Source organism: Epinephelus fuscoguttatus, linkage group LG9 (assembly GCF_011397635.1).
Source record: "Epinephelus fuscoguttatus linkage group LG9, E.fuscoguttatus.final_Chr_v1".
Lineage (NCBI taxonomy): Eukaryota > Metazoa > Chordata > Actinopteri > Perciformes > Serranidae > Epinephelus > Epinephelus fuscoguttatus.
In genome coordinates, this window is record NC_064760.1 from 19,512,294 (window position 1) to 19,540,080 (window position 27,787).

General features: G+C 39.2%; 2 protein-coding genes across 2 annotated transcripts; both read left to right on the forward strand.

Moving 5' to 3' along the window:
• The first annotated feature begins 324 nt into the window (after window positions 1-324).
• Window positions 325-13,529, forward strand: slc25a43 (solute carrier family 25 member 43). The gene is made up of 5 exons (XM_049586215.1): window positions 325-737; window positions 3,719-3,960; window positions 4,132-4,304; window positions 9,853-9,987; window positions 11,232-13,529. The coding sequence occupies exons 1-5, from the start codon at window positions 466-468 to the stop codon at window positions 11,442-11,444; spliced, it is 1,035 nt and encodes a 344-aa protein (XP_049442172.1). The 5' UTR covers window positions 325-465; the 3' UTR covers window positions 11,445-13,529.
• A 2,417-nt stretch (window positions 13,530-15,946) lies between these two features.
• On the forward strand, window positions 15,947-18,269 carry slc25a5 (solute carrier family 25 member 5). Its single transcript, XM_049586312.1, has 4 exons — window positions 15,947-16,156; window positions 17,031-17,517; window positions 17,607-17,747; window positions 17,847-18,269. Exons 1-4 carry the CDS (start codon window positions 16,046-16,048, stop codon window positions 18,002-18,004), a joined length of 897 nt encoding a protein of 298 aa, XP_049442269.1. The 5' UTR covers window positions 15,947-16,045; the 3' UTR covers window positions 18,005-18,269.
• The last annotated feature ends 9,518 nt before the right edge of the window (window positions 18,270-27,787 follow it).

The following is a 27,787-nucleotide window of genomic DNA, read 5'->3' on the forward strand; positions in this document are numbered from 1 at the left end:
AATATATTGGTCCCATATTACCTGAACATGTTTGTGATGGTCGAAAGTGTCCAAATTATTTTAGTTGGCCAAATACTTTTTTATGGAAATATAGAAAAGATATATAACAAGTTCTAAAAGCAACACTTAAGGCAGCCTTCAGAATTTTAGGTGGTTTTCTTTGTCAATATAACCACAAAGTGTCCCACATCACCTGACTTCACCCTCCTGTGTGTAATCATGTATTTCCTGTGTGGTCAAACAGCGCCCTCTAGTGTTAGTGAGACGTAACTGTAGCTCACCTCCAGCACCGGTCAACGTGACGTGGTGTCGTCACATAACACAACTGGTGGGGACAGGAGACGGATACCTCCTCCGTCTCCCACAGTTAGATGTCTAACCTGCACACACAGACCCTGTCCTGTCCCTCAGAGAAGACAGACACCACCTCAGGAAGCGGACAGTGCAGCGGAGGGCCGGACAGTGATGGCCTCTGTTAAAAAAGACAACAGGCTGACCAGTTCTCAGAGCTTCATGTGCGTCGGTTTCGCCGGGGTCTTCAGTAAAACCGTCACGTCGCCATTGGAGGTGGTTAAAATTAAAAGCCAGGTGGGCACTTTTCACACTAAGGGAGGTTTCCTGCAGAGTTTTCTCTTCATCTACCAAAATGAGGGACTTCGAGGGTTTTGGAAAGGAAACCTCGCCTCTTGTCTTCGGTTGTTCCCCTACACCGCAGTCCACCTTACAGCATATAAAAAGTAAGCAAAGTTTAACCTAAAGTGTTTTGTATGATGTTGTATCGACTTTGAAACATCTGTCGATGTTTTCATCTGTGTTTAGCTCAGGGAATTAGCTCGTTAGCCATCTTGGTCAGCTGACTTAGCAAGTTTGTGCCGAACTGTGTAAAAGAGTATTAAAAACATATTTATGACACATATTGACGTCAGTAGAAGGATTGGTGACTAACACGGTGGTTTTGAACACTCGACGGGGTAAAATAACTGAAAGGGGTTCGTTTAAATGGTCTGTTTACTTCCATCAGTGCAGCTAAAGATGTACTTCCTGTTTTACCGTACGAGGCGCACCTTCTGTTATCAGCCAATCAGAAGGCTGCATCTGCTCAGTCGATGTTTAAAACGGTGGGGGCTGAATTCACCCTGAGCCTTGTCTCACAGGTATCTGTTTCTTTTTTGGTTTGTTTTTTTGTTTGTTTTTTAAGTCTACCCACAACAATGTTAACATTATATTTGGAACAATTAGATGAAAAGTCAATTTTAAAAAATATAATTAGAAATAATAATAATAATAATAATGATAATAATAATAATAATCGGGAGCTATTTTATTTATGGCAAATAACCTTTGTTAATCAGTTTGCCAATTCTTTGCTCAGTTAAATCATTAATAGTTTGGTCTGTAACCTGACAGAAAATGGTGAAAAATTCCCAAAAGCAACATTCTGATATCTTGTTTTGACAGTCCAAATCCAAATATATTTAGTTTACTGTGACTAGAAGTCAAAGAGAAGCAGCAAATGGATATGGTTTAACTGTTGCTTGCTTGTAAAATGACATCAATGATGAAAAGATTATCAGTTATTGAGTATTTTTCTATAGACTGACGAATAATTTAATCAATCAATTGTTTGTTCTTATTTTGATTATCGTCTAACCTTTTAAGTCCTTATTTGAAGCCAAAATGACAAAGAAAAAAGTAGAACTCACCTTCTCAAATGTGAATATTTACTGCTTTTCTTTGTCTTATATGATTGTAAATTGATAAAGTTTTGGTTCAGGATGTTGGTTGGACAAAAAAAGGTAAATATGCTGGATATGAAAAACTATCGATTAAACAACAAAAAATAATATTCAAATTGAATTAAGTTTATTTATATAGCACATTTAAAAACATCCACAGTTAACCAAAGTGCTGTACAAAATAGCAGAACAACACAAACATAGTAAAAAGAATAGTAGTATATGATGTACAAATATTATATTATTAATTTAAACTTAGTGAGAGTTGTGTTAGTTGAAGGCCTAACTGCACACATATGTTCATACACAGATTATTCGTGGTTAAAGTTTGACATTCCTAGGAAAAGGGACATTATGTTCTCATGATGAGTTGTAGTGCTACCTGTGAGGCTGCACTCAGGGCAAACAGCCTCTCCTTACCTCTGCCGGGTTACTACCGGACAAAACGTGTGGTGACATGTCAGATACATAAACATGCAGAGCAGCGGGCCGCAGCCGTGTTCCCAGTAATCCAGCTCAGTCATAAATATTTACTGAGTGTAGTGAGGCTGACGCAGTCAGTCAGCAGGTATCCTCTCACGCTTAAGGACACGTGTATGTGCGTGTTAACACCGCCGCATCCGGTTGGCACACCACTGTCCCGCAGCCTGCTGTACATTGTGTTCCAGGAAAATAAAGCCCCTTCCTCTTTGTCACACACATGACCTGAGTTATTAATTTGCTCTGTAAGTGTAGGCGACTGAAACGTGACCACAACAGTATCTAGTTTCTTATCAGTCATTAAAACAGTTTGACCTGTCATTATCAGTGTTATGATGTCGTTCATGTTTATTTATTTTCACGTGTAAAACAATAAAGTACATAAGTGAGAGCATGATGCTGGTAGCATTAATTAAAAAATACGGTATCTATCTATTTGGCTGTAAGTAATTACTTTGATTGCTATTATTTTTAAATCATTATTTTTAAATAATTGATTACTGGTTTAGTCTAAATATCTGATGGTGATTAATACCTGTCACAGTTTTCCTGAGCCCAAGATAACATTTTATTTTATTTTATTTCAATTGGGTTTTTCTTTTAATTATTAAATAAAATTTTGTTTTATTTATTTATTTATTTTTGTTAATTATTGAATTATTTTATTTATAATTTTATTTTTCTATTTTTTTCTTTCCAACCAACAGTGCCAAAGCTAAATAAATTCAATCTAGGGCTGAAATGATTTGTTTTTATATCTCTTAGAGTAAATGATGATGTAATCACAAACATCATCAACAGCTTAATAGATAATAATAAAAAAAAATGTTTGTTTCAATCTAAATTCAACTGTCAAACAAAGTATAGCAGCAAATCCTGACAGCTGCCGAGCTTGAACCAGGAAATGATCCATCAAGTCGACACACACGCTCATCCAAACAAAATAATAGGTTGTACGAAAGTCAGATCCACAATACATTTGGAAACCAGAAACAAAGCACTGACAACAAATAAAGCATCAAACATAAACAGAACATGTGCCCTGAAAATCCTCCATCTGTCAAATAATGCCGGTAAACTACCTGTACAGTCCGTACAGTTCAATCAGGAGAGAAAGAAGAAAGAAGTTGATGACTGCTGAGGCAGATGAAGCTGATGAATCTGTAAAGACTGGGTGGTGATGGGGAGGTGGAGGGCGGGTACGACTGCAGCAAGAAAGAACTATGGCAGTGAAAAAAAAACATTTAAAATGATGAGCAGTAGGATGATAAGTTTACAGAGGTGTGTTGCTAAGCTATTGGTTGATAGTGAATCAGCTGATGACTCAATTGGCACACCCACACAATGACACCTAGGGATAATGAGTGAGCATACATGCAAGTAGTGAATGGCAGGGTGAGAAAGAAACTAACAGCCTGAGCATGAAAAGTATTGTCTTCCTGATTGAACTTTCACTAGACCTTCATTTAAGTGTCCTTCATTTCCCCTTCCTCTGTGTCCAGGATAGTCCACCTTCACATGGATGAGGTGGGCTTCATCTCTCAGTGGAGAGCCATATTCGCTGGTGGACTGGCTGGCGTCGCTGCTGCTCTGACCACATACCCTCTGGAGGTGGCAGAAACCAGGCTCATCTCTCAGAACTGCAGACAGCGCACGTACATCGGCGTAGTTCACACTCTCTCAAAGATCTACAGCAATGAGGGGCTGCTTGCTCTCTACAGAGGCTTCTCCCTCACTTTATTGGGTATGTTGCAGTCATGTCGTTCTTCTGGTGCTCCAAAACATTTAACACACACTACTCTTTAAAGGCATTTCTGGTCCTCCTGATAAGAGTGTTTATCTGCAGTCTTCCTATTGTTATCTGCACACGTCATTAATAATACTGTAACTCACAGTGCATTTCATCCGTCTACAGGTGCGTTTCCCTTCTCTGTTGGATGCTATGCAGTTTACATGAACCTGGACAAACTCTGGCAGGAGCCTCCTTTTCGCTTCACTCCCCTGCAGAACTTCATTAATGGCTGTCTCGCAGCCGGAGTCGCCCAGACCCTCTCCTACCCGTTTGAAACTGTAAAACGGAAGATGCAGGTATTTTAACACCAGAAAGACCTCACATCCTCTTTGGAGGTCATGTTGCATAGGAGAACTGAAACAGACACATGTTAAAAATAAAAACTGAACAACTAGATAAATGAAAAAATCATCAGTCACTCAAATAGGAAAATAAATAATGAATAACACATATAAGGACTGCAACAAATGATTACATTCATTATTTATTAATCTGTCCATTATGTTCTCAATTTATTGTTTGTCAATACATTTTTTAAATGTATTTTTATTTAACCAGGAGAGTCACATTGAGATTAATAATCTTTTTCAAGGGACACCTGGGTAAGACAGGCAGCAGCATAAATAAAAACACACAGTTACAGATGGAAAATACACAAACACAAAAGAAACAAAAGAAAAATGAAGTAAAGCATAAGGAACTCACAACTTGGAAGAGAGGTTAAAAAGAGTGATTTGCGTAACCAGGTAAATTAAAAACATTGACATCTGAAGGAGTCTATCTCAAGATGATAAAATGTCAGAAAATGGGGAAACTAATCAAATTCTCACATTTAAAATGCCTTAAAAACAGAAAATGTTTTGCTTTTTTGCTTATAAAAAAAGTTGCCAATAAATTTTCCCTAGATCAACTAATCGATCAACTAACTTTTATACACACAACGAAAGAATGCTTGACACATCTATTTCCTAAAAGGTGCTTAGAAGACGGACAAGCAGAACCCAACTTGTAGAAAAACTATGGCACACTGTCAACTTGCAAATAATGATTTTGATACTGCGACATTACGCTACCTAGGCCTTCATCAGGCAAAACCTGATTTGCCAAGTCAATGACTGCAGCGATCATTTTCAATGTCAGTTTATCTGTTGATTATTTTCTCAATTTTCTCAATTAATTGATTAGTTGAAGAAAAAATAGGGAGTGCTGCACTGGGGTTAGACTCTGTGTGGTTAGGTGTAAAAAATCAGGTGCTCTTCAAGGATGGGGAAAAAAGTCACTTAGAGATAAAAAAAACAACAACTGGCCAGCTCACTGGCCAGTGTAAAAGTCCATAGTATAGGCGGGCAGTCCAAAAATGCAGCTGAGGCACACTGACTGTTGTTAAAATCCTTTATTGATACATGGCTAACCAATGCATCTGACTAGAGTCGGGGTGTAAAATGCATTGGAAACAAGACTGCAACTAAAGAGCTCATGTGAGGGTCTAGTGACAGGTCACATGATATATTGGTGTAGCACTACTATACAAAAAACACATTGACAGAAATGAAAATGACATAAATATATACTTTAAATAAGCAACATATTTAGTAACAAGAAAAAAGGTTCAATGCCAAATAAATAAAAGGAAACAACAGTGAAATAAAATAAGAATTGTTATATATTGTGACGGACCTGCACATAAAGTGGCAGAAACTGAAGAATAAAAGATATGTATGACAATGACAAAAAAAACAGTGTGAACTGACATCAAGGTCATAAAAACATGTATAAAGTTGAAATATTTATGAAGTATATAACTCATGATAACTAACAAAAGGTTTTGACAGTGGGGATAAAGTTAAAACTAAATATTCAAAGGCAGGAAAAACGTAACGGCTTACAAGTGGGATCACCCCCAGTAATTTATATATAAAAAACAGGTTGAACGTCGATCAGTGTTTCACAAAGCCCAAGATGACGTCCTCAAATGTCTTGTTTGTCCACAACCCAGAGACATTCAGCTTAGTGTCATAGAAGAGTAAAGAAACCAAAAATATTCACATTTAAGAAGCGGAATTTAGAGATTTTTGACATTTTTTCTTTAAAAAAAAAAAACTCCAACTGATTAATCAATTATCAAAATAGTTGGTGAGTAATTCAATCAATTATTAGTTTCAGCTCCACAGCCAACTAATGATCATTAGGCTCTTGGTGAACTGAACATTTTTGGCAATAAATTGTTTGTTTTTATAGTATTTTGAAGGGAATCATTAATTGGCAAGATTTCTAGAAAGCTTTCTTATGTGACTTACACTGCACTGGGATAATGCTGTGAATAACTGAATAAATCTTTCAGTTAAATCAACGTATCCTTTTCAAATTTATCTGCTATAATTCTTTATAAATATTTTTCATCATTCTTACCTGAAATATTTTGGAAATAACCATTAATGCAAACACAGCACAGCAGATCATGTGTACTGGCTGTAATACCACCTTTAGTCCACCAGGGGGCAGTAGGCATGTATCTAAATTAAACTTAGACTGTCTTGATCACTAAATGTTTTTGAACATGGAAAGTTTAGATTCTTATATCCAAATAATCTTGGTTGTAATTTTTCTTAAATTTACCTTCAGAATAATTTAACCTATGGTGAATAATAGAGTCAGATTGTCCAATTTGTGGCTATAAAAACAATTTAGTCACAGGAAAACACACTGGTCTGCACTGCTTTCCCCTTAAATCATGTCTGAGATGGGTCCTACATGTTGAGAGGTCACATGGGGAACAATGGCGCTGCAGAGGACAGAATACTACATCCGGTTTCATCAGCCTATTATTAGCTACCACAAGGTTCAACAGCAGCTGGGAATGTGAGTGTGTCCCGGCTCTGCACAAGCTATAGATAAGTTCTCCAAAGATAGACGGTTACTATCAGACAGCAGGCAAGGTGAGAGTTGTGTATGTCCAGTTCACTGAACCATCACAACCATGTCACCTCACAGTAAAGGACAGTGTTACATAACCATTTAACTTCAGCTCTTGTCTGTGGTGTGGAGTTAAACATTAAGAGTCAGGCGGAGAATAGATGATGGGAGAACAGCTGAGGATGTTTGTGGAGGCTTAGGGTAGCTAAGTGTTGTTTAACTCACTGGTTAGCTTAATGTTTCCTCGACAAATGAATCTGTTTGAACAGTCTAACACCCTCATGGCTGCATGTCTCAACCTTGAAACTTCTAAAGAAACATTTCCTCCATCACATGACAGTCAGCCTGTAGAGCTGTCAGTGTGGTAAAAGTGGAAATAGTTTTTTGCTTTAACCTGTCATTATGACGTAAATGCTGATTGCACGATGTAATAGCTGTAGAATAATGACATAATTTGCATTTAGATAGGTCCCTGTAAGCCTCGCTTATACTATGCAATTCTCTGCGCATTCCAATACCCATACTACCATGCTCTATAGTATGCCAGAAAAAGATTTAGAGTGTCTCAATACATTGTATGTGAAATGCAGTATGCCAAAAATACCAGGATGTTCTCACACATCTGGTCTGATTTTTCAGTATGCAAGTCAGTTTGCTTTTCTCGTTATTCTGGCCCACAATCCTCTGAGCAGCGGACGATACGTCACGTCGACTGAGCTGCAAACAGATGACAGTTGTTTGACAGCTTATCAACAGCTGTCTCCAAGGTAACAGATATAAAAGCAAGATGGTTAAAGGTCAGGGCGTAATGTTATGAGACAGTAGTATTTTCCGATTCTGTGCATACTGCATGCAACAGTAGGTACTTTTTAGGGTCAGCTGTAGCACCTACTAAACGTAAAAAGAAAACGTATGCGTTTTGTATCTGCCAGCGGGTATGATCTCCCGGGAAAAAGAAGTCTCAATTTATGGCATAAAGGAAGTGTGTCAAATATTGTACAGCCAAAACAGGAAGGAGAGTGCTGTTATTTTCCATGATAGTTAGACGTAGCATCCCCAAAAAGTTTCAGTGCAAGTTCTTTGTGGTTACTACCCCCAGTAGCAGAAATGGCGGTCCATGGAACTACCTGTGGAAAACAAAATGCAGTGTTGTTAGTCATTGCCAGGCTCTGAGGAAAACGGAAAGCAATGTGGTTGTCTTTGCAACAGCGATGCCAACAGTAGTACCACTTGGGAATGCTAGGGAGGGGGAAGTAGTTGAAAAGTTGTCTGTTACCACTTAAACACACATGACATGGCAGTTTCCTGAGCTTTAATATCCTGTTAACTTACAAAAGTAGATATCTTTTCTTAAAACTTGCGACTGGAGCGTCGGTGGCTTGGTGGTAGAGCAGGCGCCTCATGTACAAGGCTGTTGCCGCAGCAGCCCGGGTTCAAATCCAGCCTGTGGCCCTTTGCTGCATGTCACTCCCTCTCTTCCCCTTTCACACTTGTCTGTCCTATCGATTAAAGGCTTAAAAATGCCCCAAAAATATTGAAAAAACAACAACAAAACTTCCGACTAACGTATACTGTTAACCACGTTTGCCTCAAAGTTTTCATCTCCTGTGTGACTGAATTTTAACAGCTAACTTTTTCATTTTGCCCTCAAAAGAACAACATTGTGTTTATTCATTAGTGCTATATCGTAGGCAACTGGACTTGCTTGAGTTCCTTGAAGACGTTTCACCTCTCAAACTTCTTCTTCTTCAGAACTGTAGAAGCCTCTTTGAAAGGTGAAACTCAAGCAAGTCCAGTTGCCTACGATATAGCACGTATCATTACCATGAGCTGGATGACTGAGAATCTTCACCAACATTGTGTCTATTAGATACTTAATTTGTCCGTACATTCAAAAGAATACTTCACCCTCAAAATGACCATTTGCACATCACTTACTCAACACGTGCCACGTTGAATTCACATCAAATGTTGTCTGATATCTGACACTTCTCAAGTCATTAGTCCAACTCGACCTTAGTGGAGTGAGCGGATTCAAAGGTCAGGACCCGGGCAAGGTCAACAGAAGATCCAAAAAAGGCGGACATTCCTCATGAATTGAAGTTAACGGGGAGCAGATTTAACAACAGCAAAATTATGCCTTTTACAAACTCTCACACAACTCTCGCACAACTCTTGCAGTATAATCCAAGTCTCATTTATCCAGTTGTGCGCTCATTGCTTCACGTTCATTTTCAGTAAAACAGGATTTTAAAAGCTTCCACCTACAAGTAGTGTGCCCTGGGCATAGTTTTTTTAGCAAGTTTGAAATTGGATTTTGCTGCACGATTTTTGTCTGAGAGTTTGTAAGCAGATGCTTTAATATAGTTTTGCTGCTGTTAAACAGGGTCCCCTCTGACTTCAGTTCATTAAGACATTTCGCCTTTTTGGATTCTCCGTTCACAGTGGAATCGCACAAGTAAAACAGTTTTCTTCACAAATTCAAGATACCACGAGGCGAGTAATAGATATACAGATGGCCATTTTGCAAGTGAAGTGTTCCTCTAATTTTGCAATGGTGTTGCTTATTATGCTTTTTGAATATCTTTCATATTTAGCCTATTTGTGCTGGTTTATTGCTATAAAAGTTGAAATGAGAAGTTGATCAAATAAACAGATGCCCTCCAAAACAGACACACACATACACACGGAGTAACAGGTATCAGATTTAATCATAGAGAAATCCTAAACAGAGCAGGAGTCTCACTTGTCCTTCATTGCACCACTGCTGATACACATGTATATAACTTAATTAAACCTTCCACCAAATTGCGACAAGTTCTATCTGTCTCGTCATGCTTCACTTGACCTTTCTGGTTATTACTTTACAGACACATAATGACATTTTGCTGATTCACTGCAGCTCATTTTTCACTTTCTTTCCTCTCTCAGGCGCAGAGTGCCCGTCTTCCCCATTTTGGTGGCGTTGATGTCCATTTCAGTGGAATGATTGACTGTTTCATGCAGGTTGTAAAAAACAAGGGCGTCCTCTCACTGTGGAATGGCCTCACCGCCAACACAATAAAGGTACCGTTTCACTTACATATTATTATTATTTCTATCTGAGCCACAATGTACTTTTTCTATCAATCATATAGATAGAGAATTGGTGTACTTTGCCTCTTTGCCTTGACTTGTCTGTCTTTGTTTGGACCTGAAGTAACTGCACGTGCTCGGTAACATGAGTGACTTTATGACGCTGAGAGAGTTGAGTCTCGTGGCCTACGCAAAAGGGAGAGTGAGGGTGGGGAGTGGGGGCATGGAAAGCAATGTTCAGTGTGCAATTCATAGTATTAATATCACGAGCAAGGTGAGCGAAGTCTGTCTCTGGAACAGCATGCTCCACTCTCCTATTTCAGCTGCAAATGTCACGATAGTTGGAAGTTGTTTTACAAATGTATGGTCTTATTATGAGCACCTTACTTTACCAGAATGTCAACCTGGATAAAGATAAGTGTAGACACATGAAAGGGATAGTTTGGATTTTTTACAGTGGGGTTTTATGAGGGACGTATCCATAGTCAGTGTATTACCTACAGTAGATGGCAGTCGGGTCACCCCTAGTTTGTAGAAGCATGGGATGGGGTGTTGGCAAAACGTATTTTAGTCACCCCAAATCAAGGCCGGCCTAAAACAAACATATCAGTTTATGTGCATGCTGTATTTAGAATATTTTAATGCTTTACACTGCCATCAGAGAGCCCCTTCTGACAGGGAACCGAAGCGGTTATTGCTCTTTTCAAAGCTACCAGACTCCTTAAAAAAACTTTACTTTTACCTTGCAGAACATGGGAGCTGAAGGTCTACTGCTGCCTCGATCTGTTAGTTTGTTTGTGTTACTGTGTGACCTTTGTGAACCCAAAATAAACCTTTAAAACACCAAAGTCACACATCTGGTGGCTTTGAAGAAAGCATAGATAATTGTTTCAGTTCCTGGTTGGAAAGGGCTGTCCAACAGCAAGGCAAAGCTGTGAAAATATTCTTAATATAGGGTGCTGCCCCCATCCACAGCAGTACATTGATTAGCTTCTCCAAAGTGGGGGTTTACTGACCGACATCTACTGTAGTTAATACACTGACTATGGATAAATACCTCATGCAACCTCAGTTCCAAAAAATCCAAAGTATCCCTTTAAGCATACTTAAGGTAATACCAAAACCAGATCACAACCGTCTCTGTGTCAATCTGTGGTCAGTTTAATCACATGAAGTGTTGACATCACTATGAAAGACCACTGATCTATATCAAACCTCTCGTCATTCCCTCACAGATTGTTCCCTACTTTGGCCTTCTCTTCACCTGCTTCGAGATGTGTAAGCAGGTCTGCCTTTACCGAAACGGGTACATCGTCTCACCCCTGAGCTACAAGCTTACACCGGGGGTTGACCAGAGCCTCGGGCCGTCTGAGCTGGAGGAGCTCAAGCGCTACTTGAAAAACAGGAACTTTGGGTCAGGGGGGTCGTCTTTTGGAAACCGCTGGTGAAACTTCACATGAGAAGAAGAAGAAGTCTTTTGAAAAACACTGACTGCTGACCTCACTTGACCAGCAAAACAAAATACTTCAGAGTCATGTGTCTGTAATAATCACATATCATTTCAGGTTTCATGCCCTCAGAGACTGTGTTAATTTGCATATACATTATGTCCTGTCAGCAGCAACAGTCTACCTCTCTTTCAGAAACATTAGGCATTTTTGGACCCCTACGAGGTCCCTTCTTCATGCAGCCTTGGCATTTTTACACAGGACCAAACCATGGCGGCATCATGCTGCTCCAGTGTGTGATTTCAGACAGCATGCCAATATTGCAGAATCAGAAAAGGCATGATGGCCGTGACATGTAACACAACAGCGTCAGTCTCTAGTGCGATATAACATTCACGTCAATGGCATAACATGGCAATAATAATCATTTACCAGTCTGTTACATGGCGGCTGATCTCGTCCTCTGCTCCAAGGATAAGGAGCTCCCAAATCTCATTGTGCTCCCAATTTGTGGACCTTTATGTGGACCTTCTTCTTTGAGTTAGTTGCTAACTGCTAACAGCTACTTTTTAAATCTCCTGTGGTGAATCGCAAACATAACATGTCATCAAAACATCACACCAGTACTGCCCATGATCCCATCCTGCCGTCTGTCCCGTTGGACACAGTGTCAGTGCTGTTAATACCGCCAATGACTGCTTAAAGGCAAGACAACTCTCATTCAATGATTGTACCGAAGAACGGCGAGGCGGCATAATGGTGTGAAATTCCTGCCTTTAGAGAGGCAGTGAAAAGGGGGCTTTTCTTGTGTCTGCACCATAAGAAGTAAGAACAGTCGTAGTTCATAGAATGTACTGTTTTGAGGGACCTTTTTTTTTTAGTTCCTATTACAGAGTAGGTACCCAGCACAAGATGAACCATTTGTGATGTAAGCGTAAGTACCACGCAGTACAGGCAACCACTGTTTTAAAAAAACGTTAGCCGTGTAAAGAAACACAAAACACAAACAACAATTTGTGACTGAAAAAAAATTGAACAAAACACGGACAAATGGACCGACAGCAGAGTTCAGGCTTTACAGAGCTTATATGTGACAGTGGAAATGCAATGCGACTTTGACTTGCCAAGTGAAAGTGACACTGCTGTGCCATGAATGTATAGAGAGAGCTGGATTCAGCGTTGGAGGCGAGGCCTTGTTCATTTCTATGAAAGTCACACAGTGGCACATGAAGCCAAAAAAAGTGCAACTGCCCACAGAGCAGGCGTGCAAGAAACTTCAGGCTGCTTCCTGTTTAGCGCTCTTCTAACTTGAATGGAAATAAAATGATTAAATCATGCTGTTCTTCTAGACTTTTAAAATGTCACCAGAACAAATGAAATTCTGAAATTCTGACAGTGGAGTGAGATGTTTCTCAGGGTTGTGATGCTAAAAAAAAAATGTATCCACTCATTTCCAGATGTCTCTTTCGCCATATAAGTCAGAAAAAAGTATTTTCGTGCCACAGGGCATCACGTGATGATGTAATTACACTGTTTGGCGACTACAAAAATTGGCTTCAAAGCCTGGTGCACATCCTGGGGGCCTGTACTATACCATACGCGGGCTACCTTACAATACGTCACTGCAGCGTTCCTATTGCCGATGTGAGTGCAAACAGAAAAAATCCCTTGAAGGTATGAAATTCTCACAAATGGTCAGTCCCTCTGAGGGAGTCCGCAGAATTCTTTGGTCCTAAAACACCTATTGTTATTTTACCTGACAGTATTATTTGTTTATGAATTGTTCCTCTACTCTTTGTGTCTTTACTTGAATGTTTTTAACCAAATACTATGTGCCTTTATCATTAACTATTTATTTCCGGGCTTATTTCAGTTATTGACATCAAATAGTGCCATACGGTAGTTTTTTCAAATAGGTTGCAAATGCTCTTTTGTGTGATATATTATATTTTTAATGCACAATGAATGTAAAAATTTGATGCTTCAGGAGTTAGAAAAGCTAATGATCAATCATGTATATGTGCTAACATGGATTGTAAAAGAAGGAATGTGCTTCGGGATTAAAATTTCACTGACACATTATCAGTACAAGAATGTTCTTTTGTATGTTTTTTTTAAGTTGCACAGCAATATTATCAGGATACCAGAATGTTAAACTTGGATACAACACTAGTGTTAAATAAACAATACAATAAAAAAAAGTCCTCGGCACACAAAGGGATTTAAAAAATGTTTTAATAATAACCTGCACACACTGTCCTGATACAGAAAAAGTCACTGAGCACATACCAAAAAAATCTGTAATAATGTTACAGTATTTAACAATATTATTACTATTCTTAGATGTTTTCCCTACCTTTTAGGCCCACACATTCTTCATGTTGATATTGCTTTTAGTATGCCGCTTTTGTATGTGTTGTTTTTATAGCTTTGGTACTTTTGATATGGTCAAATGTATCGGATATACTTTACAGTTACTCTCATACATACACAGAGGGAATTATAGGAAACAGAGAATAAGACATTTGTCAAAATATAAAAAGGAAAAAAATGTACAAGTATGTATTTCATATGTTAAATAGAAATGCAAAAATAGTTTAAGAATAAATTAGACTAATAGTTGAACAGATTATTGCAGCAGTTGACTTATTGCACAAATTATTGTACAATGCATTTATAATGAACAGTGATTAACATTTTCAATACATGCTAGCACATGGTATTGTTCCTTTTATAGTCTTATTACACAGATTATATGTATTTACAATCTAGCTGAACCAACTTCAATACTGAGGCCAACTTTCTACTATAGTAAAAGTCCAATTTGATGGCTGCTAGTGTAACTAATTTCCAAAGAAAATCTTCTGTTTACTGATCATTTTTGATAACAGGAAACACTTCTAATAAGATAAACTGGACTGACTTGGTATTTAAGTAAAAGGTTCAGTGTGAAGGATTAAGTGGCATCTACACGGTGGATAGTTCTAATCAACTTACAGTCCGTGGGCCAAATCTGGCCAGCGATAGGGTGCCAGGTGGCCCCCTAAACCACCTTTTAATTCACAAAGAACATAAACTGATTCACACTGGGAATTCTTCCTGTACTTTCAATGTAAGTAAAGTACCAGAGTGCATTAAAAGCATCAAAACAGAGCTTATTCATCACAAAAAAAAGAAGAGCCAGAGGAGGATTCCCCCAGACACCCTGACAGAGGTCCGGACTAATCCCTGACTAATCCCCCTGCACACACCTGACCTACATGGGTCGCTGCAACTGACCCTCGACCCCCTGTCATTTTGCAAAAGTGGCCACGAGGTAAAACAAGTTGAGTGTCCCTGGTGTAGGAGAACTATGGTGGCCAATGTCAAAATGTCAATGGCCTTATCTAAAGCCGGGGTTTGGTTTGTCCATAGAACAACATGGCGAACTCTGTGGAAGAGGAGCCGTCCCTATGTAGATATAAACAGCTCATTCTTCTTTATTTGAAATATTTTTTTTTAAGTTTTTCAATTTAGCTTGAACATCACAACCTATTCCCTCACAAAAAAAGTCAATATTATCAATACAGTATATCTCAACCATTGTACTTGGATGTTACTATTAGCTTTCAATGGAGGCAGCTCAGAGATTACATTGAGTCCACAGCTGATAAAGGTAATGTTTCAATATGTTCAATGCCAGGCTGCCAAATATTTAAAAAGGCATCATATCTGTTTTTCAGGACAAAGGTGACCTTCTCTAGAGGTATAAAAGTATCATCTCTGATGTCCACTTTGACATCAGAGGTCAAAGTTAATGCAATACACGTCCTGGAAACAGCAAGAGCTATATCGATAAATATACTAGAGCTTTAATGTAGTTTCAAATTTGTAACATGTCCTAGGGGAAAAGGATTTGATGTGTCCATAATTTTAGTGTGTGTCACATAAATCATATCAAAATATTGTAACTTTACAAACAGCTCATTCTGAGGTAATGAGACCACAACAGTTCTTATTTTCAGGTGATCATACACTAATGAAAACATAGTTATGAATATTAATATACTCCTAAATCCTGTACGCTGGACCTTTAATGTGTCTGGATCAGTCTGCTGACACATGGTTTGCATGGAATCAGTCAGCTGATTCAATCATGTCCTCCTCCACAGTGTGGGAAACTGAGTGACAGTCAAAGGACATTAACAGATGGGATGACCTTTACCCAGAATTCAGGGCTCAGCTGCCTCAAGCTGACATGTGACACGTCACTGAGCCAAATCTGATCCTAAAACTTAATGTAACAACTCAACTCTTCCGGTTTGTTGTGATGTAATCAGAATATATGATCAACTTCATGTCAGATAAGACAAACTTTTAGGTCTTGTTAAGGACTCATTTGAGTGATGTGAGAAAGTACCAAATCTGAATCAGAGGACATCAATTAACCCCGCCCACTTCTACAGTGGACAGCCAATCAGAGGCGAGAGTCGAAGTTCACGGTTTCTCTCGCGTTCAGTCTTCTTAAATCCCCTCTCTTCCAGATAGGAGTCGGCCATTTCAACTTCACCGGCAAACCCCACAGACAGAAGCAGCGGGACGGTGTCTGACAACATCTGAAGATGAGTGAGACAGCTATTTCCTTCGCCAAGGACTTCTTGGCTGGTGGTATCGCCGCTGCCATCTCCAAAACAGCTGTAGCCCCCATCGAGAGAGTCAAGCTTCTCCTGCAGGTGAGCGATCACAGCTTTATGCCTCCTGACACTTTGATCAGATGCTGCTGGTGTCTGCAGCGCTGAACTCGTGATGTGCAGCAGTGTGTTGCAGCCATTTCTTAGGGATGGGGGGGCGTGTTTAACCAGATGTAATGGTTCATTGTTATAAAGTACATAATGTATAGATGCTGCATTGTTGAGAGCACAAGCTGAGGAGTCTAAACATGGTGAACCGGAGCAGCTCTGTCAGAGATTGCTGCAGGCACAGCACAATCGAGGCGCATCAGACCTGTTACGTAATGCACCGGGCAGCAAGCTGCAGTCTCACCAAGCATAAACACAGCTTGTTACAAAAGCCAGACGTGACCATCCACTGTGACTACGTGCTCAAACCGTGCTCATGATCCAGGACAGGTCTGTGGTTTGGCTTGACAGCAAGCAGCCAAGGTCACAGGAAGGTTTGCGCCATGTCACTCCAGTGCTGCATTGGGCCTGGGCTAAGCAGCAGCAGCAGCAGCATGAAGAGGAGGAGGAGGAGGGGCTGTGAATTGTTGAATGGAGGCCATCAGAGTTGTACTCTGGCACATGGATGCAAATGTGTCATGGGAGTAATGATTAGACCAGGTAGAGGGTTAACAGGTTGAAGGCAGATGCTTATTAAATAGGTTATGTCAAACTTGATCTGCTTATCCTGTCTTCTTGATTTTATATTCCAGTTTAAACCCAATTTATTTAAAAGCCATAACATAAAACAACACAATAACCACACAGAGACCAGTTTGAAATGTAAAATGATGATAAAATAAAGCAGTAAGGCAGCTGTCTTTCTTTATTATAAACCAAGGAATAAAAAAATCTCTAAAGCACCTCTGTATCTCTGCTGTAATTACAGGTACAACATGCCAGCAAGCAGATTACAGCCGACAAGCAGTACAAGGGCATCGTCGACTGTGTCATCCGTATCCCCAAAGAGCAGGGCTTCCTCTCGTTCTGGAGAGGCAATCTGGCCAACGTCATCCGATACTTCCCCACTCAGGCCCTCAACTTTGCTTTCAAGGACAAGTACAAGAAGATTTTCCTCGACGGCGTGGACAAGCGCACACAGTTCTGGAGATACTTTGCGGGTAACCTAGCGTCCGGTGGCGCCGCCGGAGCCACGTCGCTCTGTTTTGTGTACCCCCTCGACTTCGCCAGAACACGTCTGGCTGCTGACGTCGGCAAAGCCGGGACGGAGCGTGAGTTCAAAGGTCTGGGAGACTGCTTGGTGAAGATTACCAAGTCTGATGGCATCAGGGGTCTGTACCAGGGCTTCAGCGTGTCCGTGCAGGGCATCATCATCTACAGAGCTGCTTACTTTGGCGTCTACGACACAGCGAAGGGTGAGTTGTCATGATCAGGCTTGATGTGTTTGTCTCAGTGGATCCTTTGAAACTTTAGTTAACCCTTCTGATTGACATTTTTCCTACAGGCATGCTCCCAGACCCCAAGAACACACACATTTTTGTCAGCTGGATGATCGCTCAGTCTGTGACTGCGGTCGCCGGTCTTGTGTCCTACCCCTTCGACACTGTCCGTCGTCGTATGATGATGCAGTCTGGACGCAAAGGAGGTAATAACCACAACATATCAACACTCTAACTTTCTGTTTCTGCAACTGTGTTGCAAGAATAAAGGTGTGACGTGTTTTAATTCTGTTTCCCCCTCTCAGCTGACATCATGTACTCTGGCACCATTGACTGCTGGAGGAAGATTTTACGCGATGAGGGCGGCAAGGCCTTCTTCAAGGGAGCCTGGTCTAACGTGCTCAGAGGCATGGGTGGGGCCTTCGTGCTCGTCTTGTACGACGAGCTCAAGAAAATCATCTAAGTTGTTTTTGTATGTCCACTGTTCATGTTGTGAAGTTTAACTGTAACATATCTTGTACATTTGAAGGGACTTAAATGCCACGCTATATTTATAGGGACCAACTAGTATTTTCTACTAGTTGTACAGGGGGAATGCACTCTTACCTTGGCCCATGCTCTTTTTTTTTTCTTTTGTTGTTTTGCCTCTCACCAGAATGTCATTCCCTGAACACAGGAACCTTACTGAAAAAAAACAACAGAGAAATAAACACAACCTACTGATTGAATCTCCTGCCTGCTTCTGTAACGTAATGCCATGTATGAGGGGTATGATTATAGACAGTGACCGAATGTCCTGGCAGCTCCCGCCCTCAGTCGTGCTTCAGGAAGCCATTTGGCAGCGTCCTGTGTGAAATGTAAGAGCTGCAGAGGTCTCCCAGGTTGTAGTTGAGGGCATGCCAAAATCAGCTGAGGAAATTGACAAGCTGATCATATTCCAACCAAGGCATACTTGCAGAAAAGTGATACCCAGGAAGCCACAAGCTTTATCAGTGTATCTCTCACATAGACCTTATCACTGCTTTTCTGTTGCTTGAGGGGCACGGCCTTGGCGAATGTTTGTTTCCTGTCAGCTACAAACGTCTCGACAGGAAATGCAAAGCAGTGAATGTTTGTGTTGTTAAATTAGAAATGGTAAATATTGATAGTTCCTCAGAACATTTGCACAAGCGACCTCCTACAGAAAAGCAACCAGGATTACCTGCCGCGACGTGGATTAATCCAGCCTTCTAAATATACTTTTATCTCCTGCCAAGACTCCAATTGGTGTGACTGAGGACTTCAACCTTGAGCTGTTTGACCATCTACCAGTATGACATACCTGCACCAGTTATTTACTATCACAACCAATTGATCTATAGCTCTCTTGTCCATTTAAGTGTGTAAAAATTGTAGCTATTTATTACAGCGAAGAAGCAAAGGGCATGTAGTTGGGTCTGAGGCTGGGGTTGATGTGTATTTTAAGGGGCGCCATAAATTGAATTCCTCCTGATATGTGATCTTTCCAGCTGCAGAGAAGCACGTGATTGTAGCACTGTGCATTCTGTGATTACAGATTGTAATCTTTGTCTAGGTGCTTCCTGTCCACATATGGGAGTTATATCAAAACAATTTGCCACACATCTTAAGTACTATATCATAGTTAGCTGCACTTTCATGAGTTTCTTGTAGACATTTAAGCTCTCATCCAAGAGGCTTCATCAGGTCAGAACTAAAGAGGCTTCTCAGTTGCCTGCAATACAGCACTTAAGATTACCATGACCTTGATGACTGAGAATCTTCAACATTTAACCACACAAAGCATTTTTTCCATCTGACATCTGAAGTGTCTTCTTACAGAATGGTATGAGTCTTTTTTTTGTGTGCTACCATTGCAAAAAAAGTAAAGGGGGGGCAACCACATGGCCTGAGAAATGCACTGATCTAGACTAGGAGAGACAGAGAGCATGCACATGCATTGATATGAATAAAGCACATTTAGGGAGAGTTACTTCGTACCCCTTTTCCACCAACATAAAATGGGTCTGTTCAGGTTTGCGCACCTAATTTTAAACTGTTCGGAGCAGTTTAATCCCCCTCAAATATGGTCCAAAACCCGTAAAGTTGGTTCCTAGCTGGAACCAGAAAATAACAGGTTTTCCTTGACCTGATGTGTGAACCAAAATGACATCAGCGGGCGTCATAGTCTTTTGGACATGATAATCTTGTACACCTTCTTATCATTAATAGTTGGCACATGCTTGTTTTTGGATAAAAGCAAAAGTAATAACAGAAAAAAAGGTTGCAGGTAATCAGCTCACAGGTGGTCAATGTGACCCAACATCTTGCTACTACTGTCTGAACCGGGTCTGGCTCTGAAGTCGTCGAAAACTGGGGCTTGGGCAGTGACTTGTGGCATCAGACACAGACGAAAAAAAGGCGTCCTTTAACGTCAGTATGATACGTGGCTGGTTGCAGTTATAGTTTAACAGCGCTCAGTGGCGTCAGGGGGAAACACAGCAGGACAAGAGTAAAAGTTAAGGCGGCAAAAGTCCAAGTAGGGCAGGAGGACGGGGCAGTGGAGTGGGTCCAACAAATACGACCTTCACCTGGGAGGCCGGTGTCCCCATACCGTAAGATTCTAAAGCCAAACCCTGTTCTTCTTTCCTAAACCCAACGATGTGCATTAGTTGTTGGAGGAAAAAATACATCAATTGCATTGGTGTACTGACGCAGTGCATTTATTTTGAAAGGGACTGTATGAAAACAGTAAATTTTCTGTGAAATCAGATGTGTATCTTGAAAGAAGACAATGCAGGTAACAGGCAGAACTTGACATGGCGTCACAGAACATCAACAACCAACCCACCCAGGGTACCTTTCACATCGTATCCGGACATGGAAGGTCCATGACCAAACGTTGATATGTGACGAGGTTGGAGTGAAAATGTTTTGGCACAGTTTACTTCTGTTGTGCATTGTGCAGCGCCCTCCATTGATGATGCATCCTTGATTATAATGCTTCCAGTGAACTGGTGGATACATTGGCTGGTTCGTTAGACAGCACAGAGGTTCCCAGAACCAGAGTTCACTCAACCTTTTCAGGGACCAGCCATCTCAGTGGGCGGGCCTGTCTACAGTGGTGCACATTTCAACTATTTGGACTGATTTTCCAGTAATAAACTGTCACTTTGTATTATGAACGGCGTACTGACTATCAGGTCGCAGGGCCACTTGGCAGCTTTGATCAGTCTTCAGCCATTTCCATTGACCAATTAAAGAGCTGCTGCCCCCCGGGGAACATTATCTATCCATTTCAGGATAAAAATAATGAAGACACTGTTTCAATTATGAGGCCATTTGACATACATGGTCTGACATTCTTATTAGCTACGACTTGGAGAAAAAGACTACAGTAAAGTTCTCTGCTGACTTTTAACACCACAGAAATCCTCAGTGAGTGTTCAGTCATTGCAGCCGTAATTACTTATTGAGGGTTTCTGCACATAATTGGAGTCTATGGGAATAAGTTTGAATATTAGTCCAACTTTTGAGGCATTATTTACTCTCACAGTTCATTAAAAGTTTAATCCTGTCACTGGAGATGTCTTTGTCTTGTATTTTTTCCCACGTTATCTTCATGAATGGATCAAATTAAATGTCCAAAATGATTATCCATGGAGCTAAAACATTAGGGTATTACTGGCAATACAAATGCGTGTGCTTCTCATTTAATTTAGTGTGTTTCTTTTTTAATTAAAGTAATAAACTATCAGAAAAATCAGCCAGTGATTATATGTTGTGATGAATGTGATCATCCTGTGGACTTAAAGAGCACACAAGTTTGTAAGTAGTATGTAGACACACTCACTGTGTCTTGGATGCCTAACCCAGACTGATCCTGAATGGAGGACATAGCCTCATTTTAGCAGCACTATCAGATTACATGATTTACTCAGCTGGGCATAGTCTAATCTCCTTTCAGTGATTCAGAAAGTCTTGGACGTAACCACTAAGGGTTTTCAGATTTAATACAGTTTTGACCACTTCATCTCCAGAAGTCCCTCTCAGCAGGTAGCACATAGTTAATCCCCCATTCAGCTGCTCCATTACAACTTTAACGAGGATTAGTGAATCACAAGCAACAGGGATCACGGCCCTTTACACACTGTCTGTCTGTGTAGCTGTAGACACGCTGCGCCTCCAAGAGGTCACGTCGGGGGAACAAGTCACACAAGTGTCTCTGCGCATTTTCAGTGTGCTTTTATGTTGCCAGTAGGCTGCAACGATCCCAAATGTGTGCTTGAATTCATTAATTTTTCTCAGTATTTAGTAGCAACAGCTTCTTAGATCATGTGCTATTTATGTAATGTTTTGAGCCTCTGTAAGATCTTCCAGCAGATTGTGACTCTCTGTGAAATGAGTCTGCATTTCTCAATGAAAAGGTCAAGGAGAGTTTTATTTTCAAATCAACATAATGAAAAACATTCAAATTAATTTTACTAAACATTTCAGCCTCTCTGCTGCAAGTGTTTCCCCAAAATTAAATGTCCTGATATTGCAAATAGAGACAGCTGCTGTTACTCCTCTGTGTTTGAGGTTGAGTTGCTGTGGCCTGATGGTGGAGGAAGTATTCAGATCTTTTACTCAGACATTTACTTTATGGTAAAAGTAACAATATCATTATGTAAAATTATTCTATCACAAGTGTAAGTCCAACATCCAGTCAATGCAAAATTTGCCTCACAAAAAGGACAAATGTATCAGCAACAAAAAGTCAGCTGCTTAATATTATTAAAAATAAAGGTAGCTACTCATTGGACAGTATAATGGTTTTTAAAATGCTATGGTGTCATACATAATCAGATTACTATTACTACACCACCACTGTTAATGTTGTGGCAGGTGGAGGCGCAGCTAATTTTAACTACTATATATATAGGTTATGTATAATGTTAGAAACTCTTGACTTTAATCTGGAATCTGGTAACTAAAGCAGTCAAATAAAGGGTGTAAGAAAGTTTATTATTTCCCCTCTGAAATGTTGAGTTTAGTTTAGTTTATTCAATTTACAGGAGGACAGTGTGCAATGACATTAATCAGTTTCAAGAAATGAAAACATGGTTGCACCAGATATAGCGTAACGCTAATTTCCATCTGTAGTCCTACACATAACAAGTAGATGCAATAAATAAAAATGAAATTCAAGGTGCAATGCAGACTACAGTAAATCCATGTGCTTTATATAATAGGTGCAGTATGTACACACTGCACAATACAAAATACAATACAAAAAACAATGTAGCGGTATAGAGTAACAGAAAAATGGCAATACTTGAGTACAAATACCTTGAAATTGTACTTAAGCATAGTCCTTGAGTAAATATATTTTCCACCGCTGGAAGTGAAAACAGCACCACACTAAAAAAAGTACTCTGGTACAAGTAAAAGTCCTGTTTTGAAAATATTACATTGCATTATATGCAATTATATATAACTAGATGATATATAATTAACATATTTTATGAGCTCATCATGTTTTTTCTGTGTGAAATCTTAATATGGCTATTCAGTATGTGCATAAGTAACTGTCAAAACAATGTAGTGAAGAGAAAAGTACAATAGTTCCCTCTGAACTGTAGTAAAGTGATACTCCTGTAAAGCACAATTAGGACTGACTCAAACGTTGTACTTAAGAACTTGAGTAGGCTAAATGTTCTGAGTTACAATCCAGCAAATGGGCTTTATAGTGTGTGTGTGTGTGTGTGTGTGTGTGTGTGTGTGTGTGTGTGTGTGTGTGTGTGTCCACATGGAGGTCTACGGATCACTGGAGCTTCAGCCCTTCACATTAAAAGCCTCCTGTCAGGCAGCACTGTTACATAATTTCAGCTGTTAGACGAATGACGTCACAAATCCACCAGGGCATGACATCTGTGATTTCCACTCATGAGGAAAAAAAAAAAAAACCCACACACACTTAGATTATTTATCTGTGCAGTTCAAAGACAGTAGGATGTCTGTATGTCAGCCAGTAACATTAAGCCCTGAGATGACAGCATAGTCTGACTGTAACATATCTTTACTTATAAACCAGCCATTCTGCATAATGGTTATATTGAAGATTTTGAGGTGTGTGGATCATCTGATACCTCTAAAGGTCTGTCTTTAATATGAAAGGTTTGACCTCAAGCACTTATATTGTATCAGGCAAATTGTTTACCTATTTCTGAAGTTTATTTAGGCTGCTGTCAATACGTGTATTAATAATTTCCTCCTTTACAAATATATTATCTGACAGATGACTGCAGTCAGCCTTTACTGAGCTATATGATGTTAAATTTACACTCAACAGTGTCTTTCCTATCTTCCTGTGTTTTCACTGGATTATTCCCTATCATCGTACATCTTCTAAAAATCTAAATCTGTTTACTCTTCAGTTCCGCTCTGTATCTACGGTAGTTAAAGAGCGGTGTCAGCGCCACCTTGTGGTATTAAACTCTCTACTTCCGCCTTAAATCATTATCAGGTTTGTTGCTAAGTAGGTGTTAACGTACAAGGGATTTGCCCTGGTGATTTGGTGCATAACAGTATATGGGAAGAGAATAGAGAAGAAATATTACAAAACTCATAAATAAAAGTAGTAGAAGCAATAAAAATATGCAAAATATAAATCTGTTTTTAAAATGAAGTTGTACAGTGTTTAAAACAGAGGATGGAATGTGCAGAAGCTCACAGCATAAAATATAAAGAGTATATGCAATAGTAATAATAATCCAAAATTAATGCAGAGCATGTGACAGTGCTGATAAGATTTAATAGCTTCATATCTTCAGTAACGCTCAGCTGGAACCTCATTTTTGCTCTTATGTAGCTACTTTATACTTTTCACTGATTTTTTGTCGTTAAAGCTGATTTAATATAATACACTATATTTTAGGTATTTGTTTCTGTTTTTGTTTTTTATTAACTAATCTTAATCATCAGTCTAGTGGATAATGTCTGATGGCTATGACTGAATCTAACAATAAAAATCTGGAGTTTGATCCCTGGTTTCAGTTTCGACTTATGTATCACATCACATCACGTCACATAATATAAATCACAGGGGCCATGTTACTAGCTAAAGTACCAGTAGTTTTATTTTTGAAAGGCTACTTTAAGAGCATTTTCTGTACTTTTACTTAATTACTACATAATGCAGTATTTTTATATTGTTGTATTGGTAATTTTATTTAAGTACAGTATATATTACTGTAAAGTATGTTTAAATATAGGTCAGAATCTCAATACTTCTTCCATACCAGTAATCAAAAAAAAAAAAAAAAGATAGATCGTAGTGGTGAAAGAAGTATCCTTTACCTTACAGTAAACATAGAAATACCTGCACTCTAAAAATACCTCACCACAAGCTACAGTCCTGATTTTAGTTGTATGGGGTACTTATGCAAAGACAGTATATTACAAAAAGTAGAAGGTGGTCGGCACGCCCCCAGTTTGGAGAAACAGGCTGGAGTATGACATTAGAGTTATGCATTCTACTGCTGTGGACAAAACATATTTTAGCCACCTGGAAAAAGCTCTTGCATGTTCTCTCTGTGTCAGCGTGGGTTTTCTCCGGGTACTCCAGCTTCCTCCCACAGTCCAAAGACATGCAGGTTAACTGGTGACTCTAAATCGCCCGTAGGTGTGAATGTGAGTGTGAATGGTTGTTTGTCTCTATGTGTCAGCCCTGTGATAGTCTGGTGACCTGTCCAGGGTGTACCCCGCCTCTTGCCCAATGTCAGCTGGGATAGGCTCCAGCCCCCCGGCGACCCTCAAGAGGATCAGCGGTTAGAAAATGGATGGATGGAAAAAGTTCCACCTAAAAAATTAATATCAGTTTAGGTTTACACTAAGAGAGAGAGTACTTTTACTGCTGTACCTTGCTGTCAAACATGAATTTCCAATGGGAAAATTAAGCCAAAGCCAGACCCCACTGAGAAAAATAGTGATTTAACATTACTGAGCACAGGAGCTGCTGGTCTACCTCTGCCTTGATCAGTTAGTTTGTTTGTGTTATTGAGGACCTTGATGTTCAAAAGGATTTAGTTCAGATTCACCAAAGTCACACAATATCACAAATTAACTAAATGATCAAAGCAGCAGCACAACAGCAGCTCCAGCGGTGAGCGAGCTAAAATTAAACGGAGTCTGGTGATGACAGCATAGATGAGGAACTGAGAACAGGCTGTCTGACAGAAAAGTAAAGTGCTCTCAATATAAAAGACACTTCATGTGATATTGATTTTATTAGTTGGGACTTTTTTTTAGGTGGCTAAAATATGATTTGTTGCTGAGCCCCATCCAGAGCAGTACATTGCTTAGCTTCTGTGTCAGTCTCCAGCCTGCTTCTCCAAACTGGGGCATGCGAGCGGGTACCTACTGCAGGTAATACACTGACTATGGATAAGTACCCCATGGCACAAAAAATCCAAACTCTCCCTTTAAGTACAAATTTGTTCTTCATACCTCTCCTCCACCACATTCCAGAGAGAAAATAGTGTACTTTAGTGTACTTTACTACATTTATCTGAAAGCTTTAGTCACTAGTTACTACATGAATTAAGATTTTTGCATAAAACGCATAAGAAAAGTGTGTAAAATATGATGTTTTACTCAGTACCCAACTACCCCAGCTGAAAAAAATTGTTGACTAATGAATAAGCCATTTGGCAGAAAAATAATTGGCAGCTATTTTGATAAACATTTAGGTCGTTTTCAAATGAATAATTAGAAAGTAATTTCAAGTTTTTGGGTGTTTTTTTTTTTAATTATTTATTTTATTTATTCATTTTTAGATTTTTCTGGATTGGCTGATGCTTTTAATACTATAAGTACATTCATTCATTCATCTTCTAACCGCTTCATCCTCTTGAGGGTAGCGGGGGGGGGGCTGGAGCCTATCCCAGCTACATTGGGCGAGAGGCAGGGTACACCCTGGACAGGTCACCAGACTATCACAGGGCTGACACATAGAGACAAACAACCATTCACACTCACATTCACACCTACGGACAATTTAGAGTTACCAATTAACCTGCATGTCTTTGGACTGTGGGAGGAAGCTGGAGTACCCGGAGAGAACCCACTATAAGTACATGTACCTGATTATCCTTACTTACTTTTACATTTGTAAGATTTCCAATGCAGAACTTTTACTTGTAACTGAGTATTTTTACAGTGTGGTATAGTGTGGTAAACACTCTCCACCCAGCACAATGTATTGGGTGGAGAGTGGGCCCTTATGAGTGACTGAACCTTTAAAATATGCCTGTTTTCAAAGATGAACTCCCATTAAATTAAAAACAGTGACATATGCCTTTGAAAAAGGCACACCCATCTCTGTCATGTTTTTTTTTTTAATCTTTTGTAAAATAGTCAATAGCATCTATAACAAAATTATATGCTTACCCTGTAATTATAAATCATCTATTCTGTAAATCAAATATTCCATAACTATAAATTAACTATTTTATAAATCATTAAAAAAAAACCTAAATCATCTAAAAAATTATTATTTTTTTTTTAAATTTTGGGAGTATTTTTTGTTATATACAGATATGCGGTAATGATTGCTGGGTAATATATATGTTGATGTTGTAATATAATATAATACAATATAAGTCACATGTCAAATGTCACACAACATTTAATGTACTTTTACTTAATTACTCACGTAATAGAATATTTTTAAATTGTTGTATTGGTACTTTTATTTAAGTCTAGGTCAGGATCTCAATACTTCTTCCATAACCGCCAATCAAAAAAAAAAAAAAAAAAAAACACACCAAAAAAACAACAAAAAAAACATTCTTTTTATTTTTTTGTAAAACAGTCCATAGCATCTATAACAAAATTAAATGCTTACTCTATAATTATTAATCACATATTCTGTAAATCAAATATTCCATAACTATAGATTAACTATTTTATTATAAATCAGCTTTTAAAATTGTTAAATTAAATTTCTAATTTCTGATTTTTTGTATTTTTTTATTTGGGTATTTTTTGTCACATACAGATATGCAGTGATGATTGCTGGGTAATATGTATATTAATGCCATCCAGTATCAAGTTTCTGATCATGTGACGAGACCTTACGTCATTGGTACTTTTATTAAAGTGAAGGATGTGAATACTTCGTGAAACGCTGCTCATTGTAGCGTTAAACGGGACCAGCATTGCTTCCTCCTGTCAGGTAAAGCTAGCTGTGACCTGTAGATGGCAT

Bases quoted from the DNA above. Each gene is read 5' to 3' on its own strand.
- slc25a5 (XM_049586312.1), top strand. From the start codon at position 16,046: ATGAGTGAGACAGCTATTTCCTTCGCCAAGGACTTCTTGGCTGGTGGT. The intron at 16,157-17,030 runs GTGAGCGATCAC...CTGTAATTACAG, and splicing joins GAGTCAAGCTTCTCCTGCAG to GTACAACATGCCAGCAAGCA. The intron at 17,748-17,846 runs GTAATAACCACA...TCCCCCTCTCAG, and splicing joins GCAGTCTGGACGCAAAGGAG to CTGACATCATGTACTCTGGC.
- slc25a43 (XM_049586215.1), top strand. From the start codon at position 466: ATGGCCTCTGTTAAAAAAGACAACAGGCTGACCAGTTCTCAGAGCTTC. The intron at 738-3,718 runs GTAAGCAAAGTT...CTCTGTGTCCAG, and splicing joins CACCTTACAGCATATAAAAA to GATAGTCCACCTTCACATGG. The intron at 9,988-11,231 runs GTACCGTTTCAC...ATTCCCTCACAG, and splicing joins TCACCGCCAACACAATAAAG to ATTGTTCCCTACTTTGGCCT.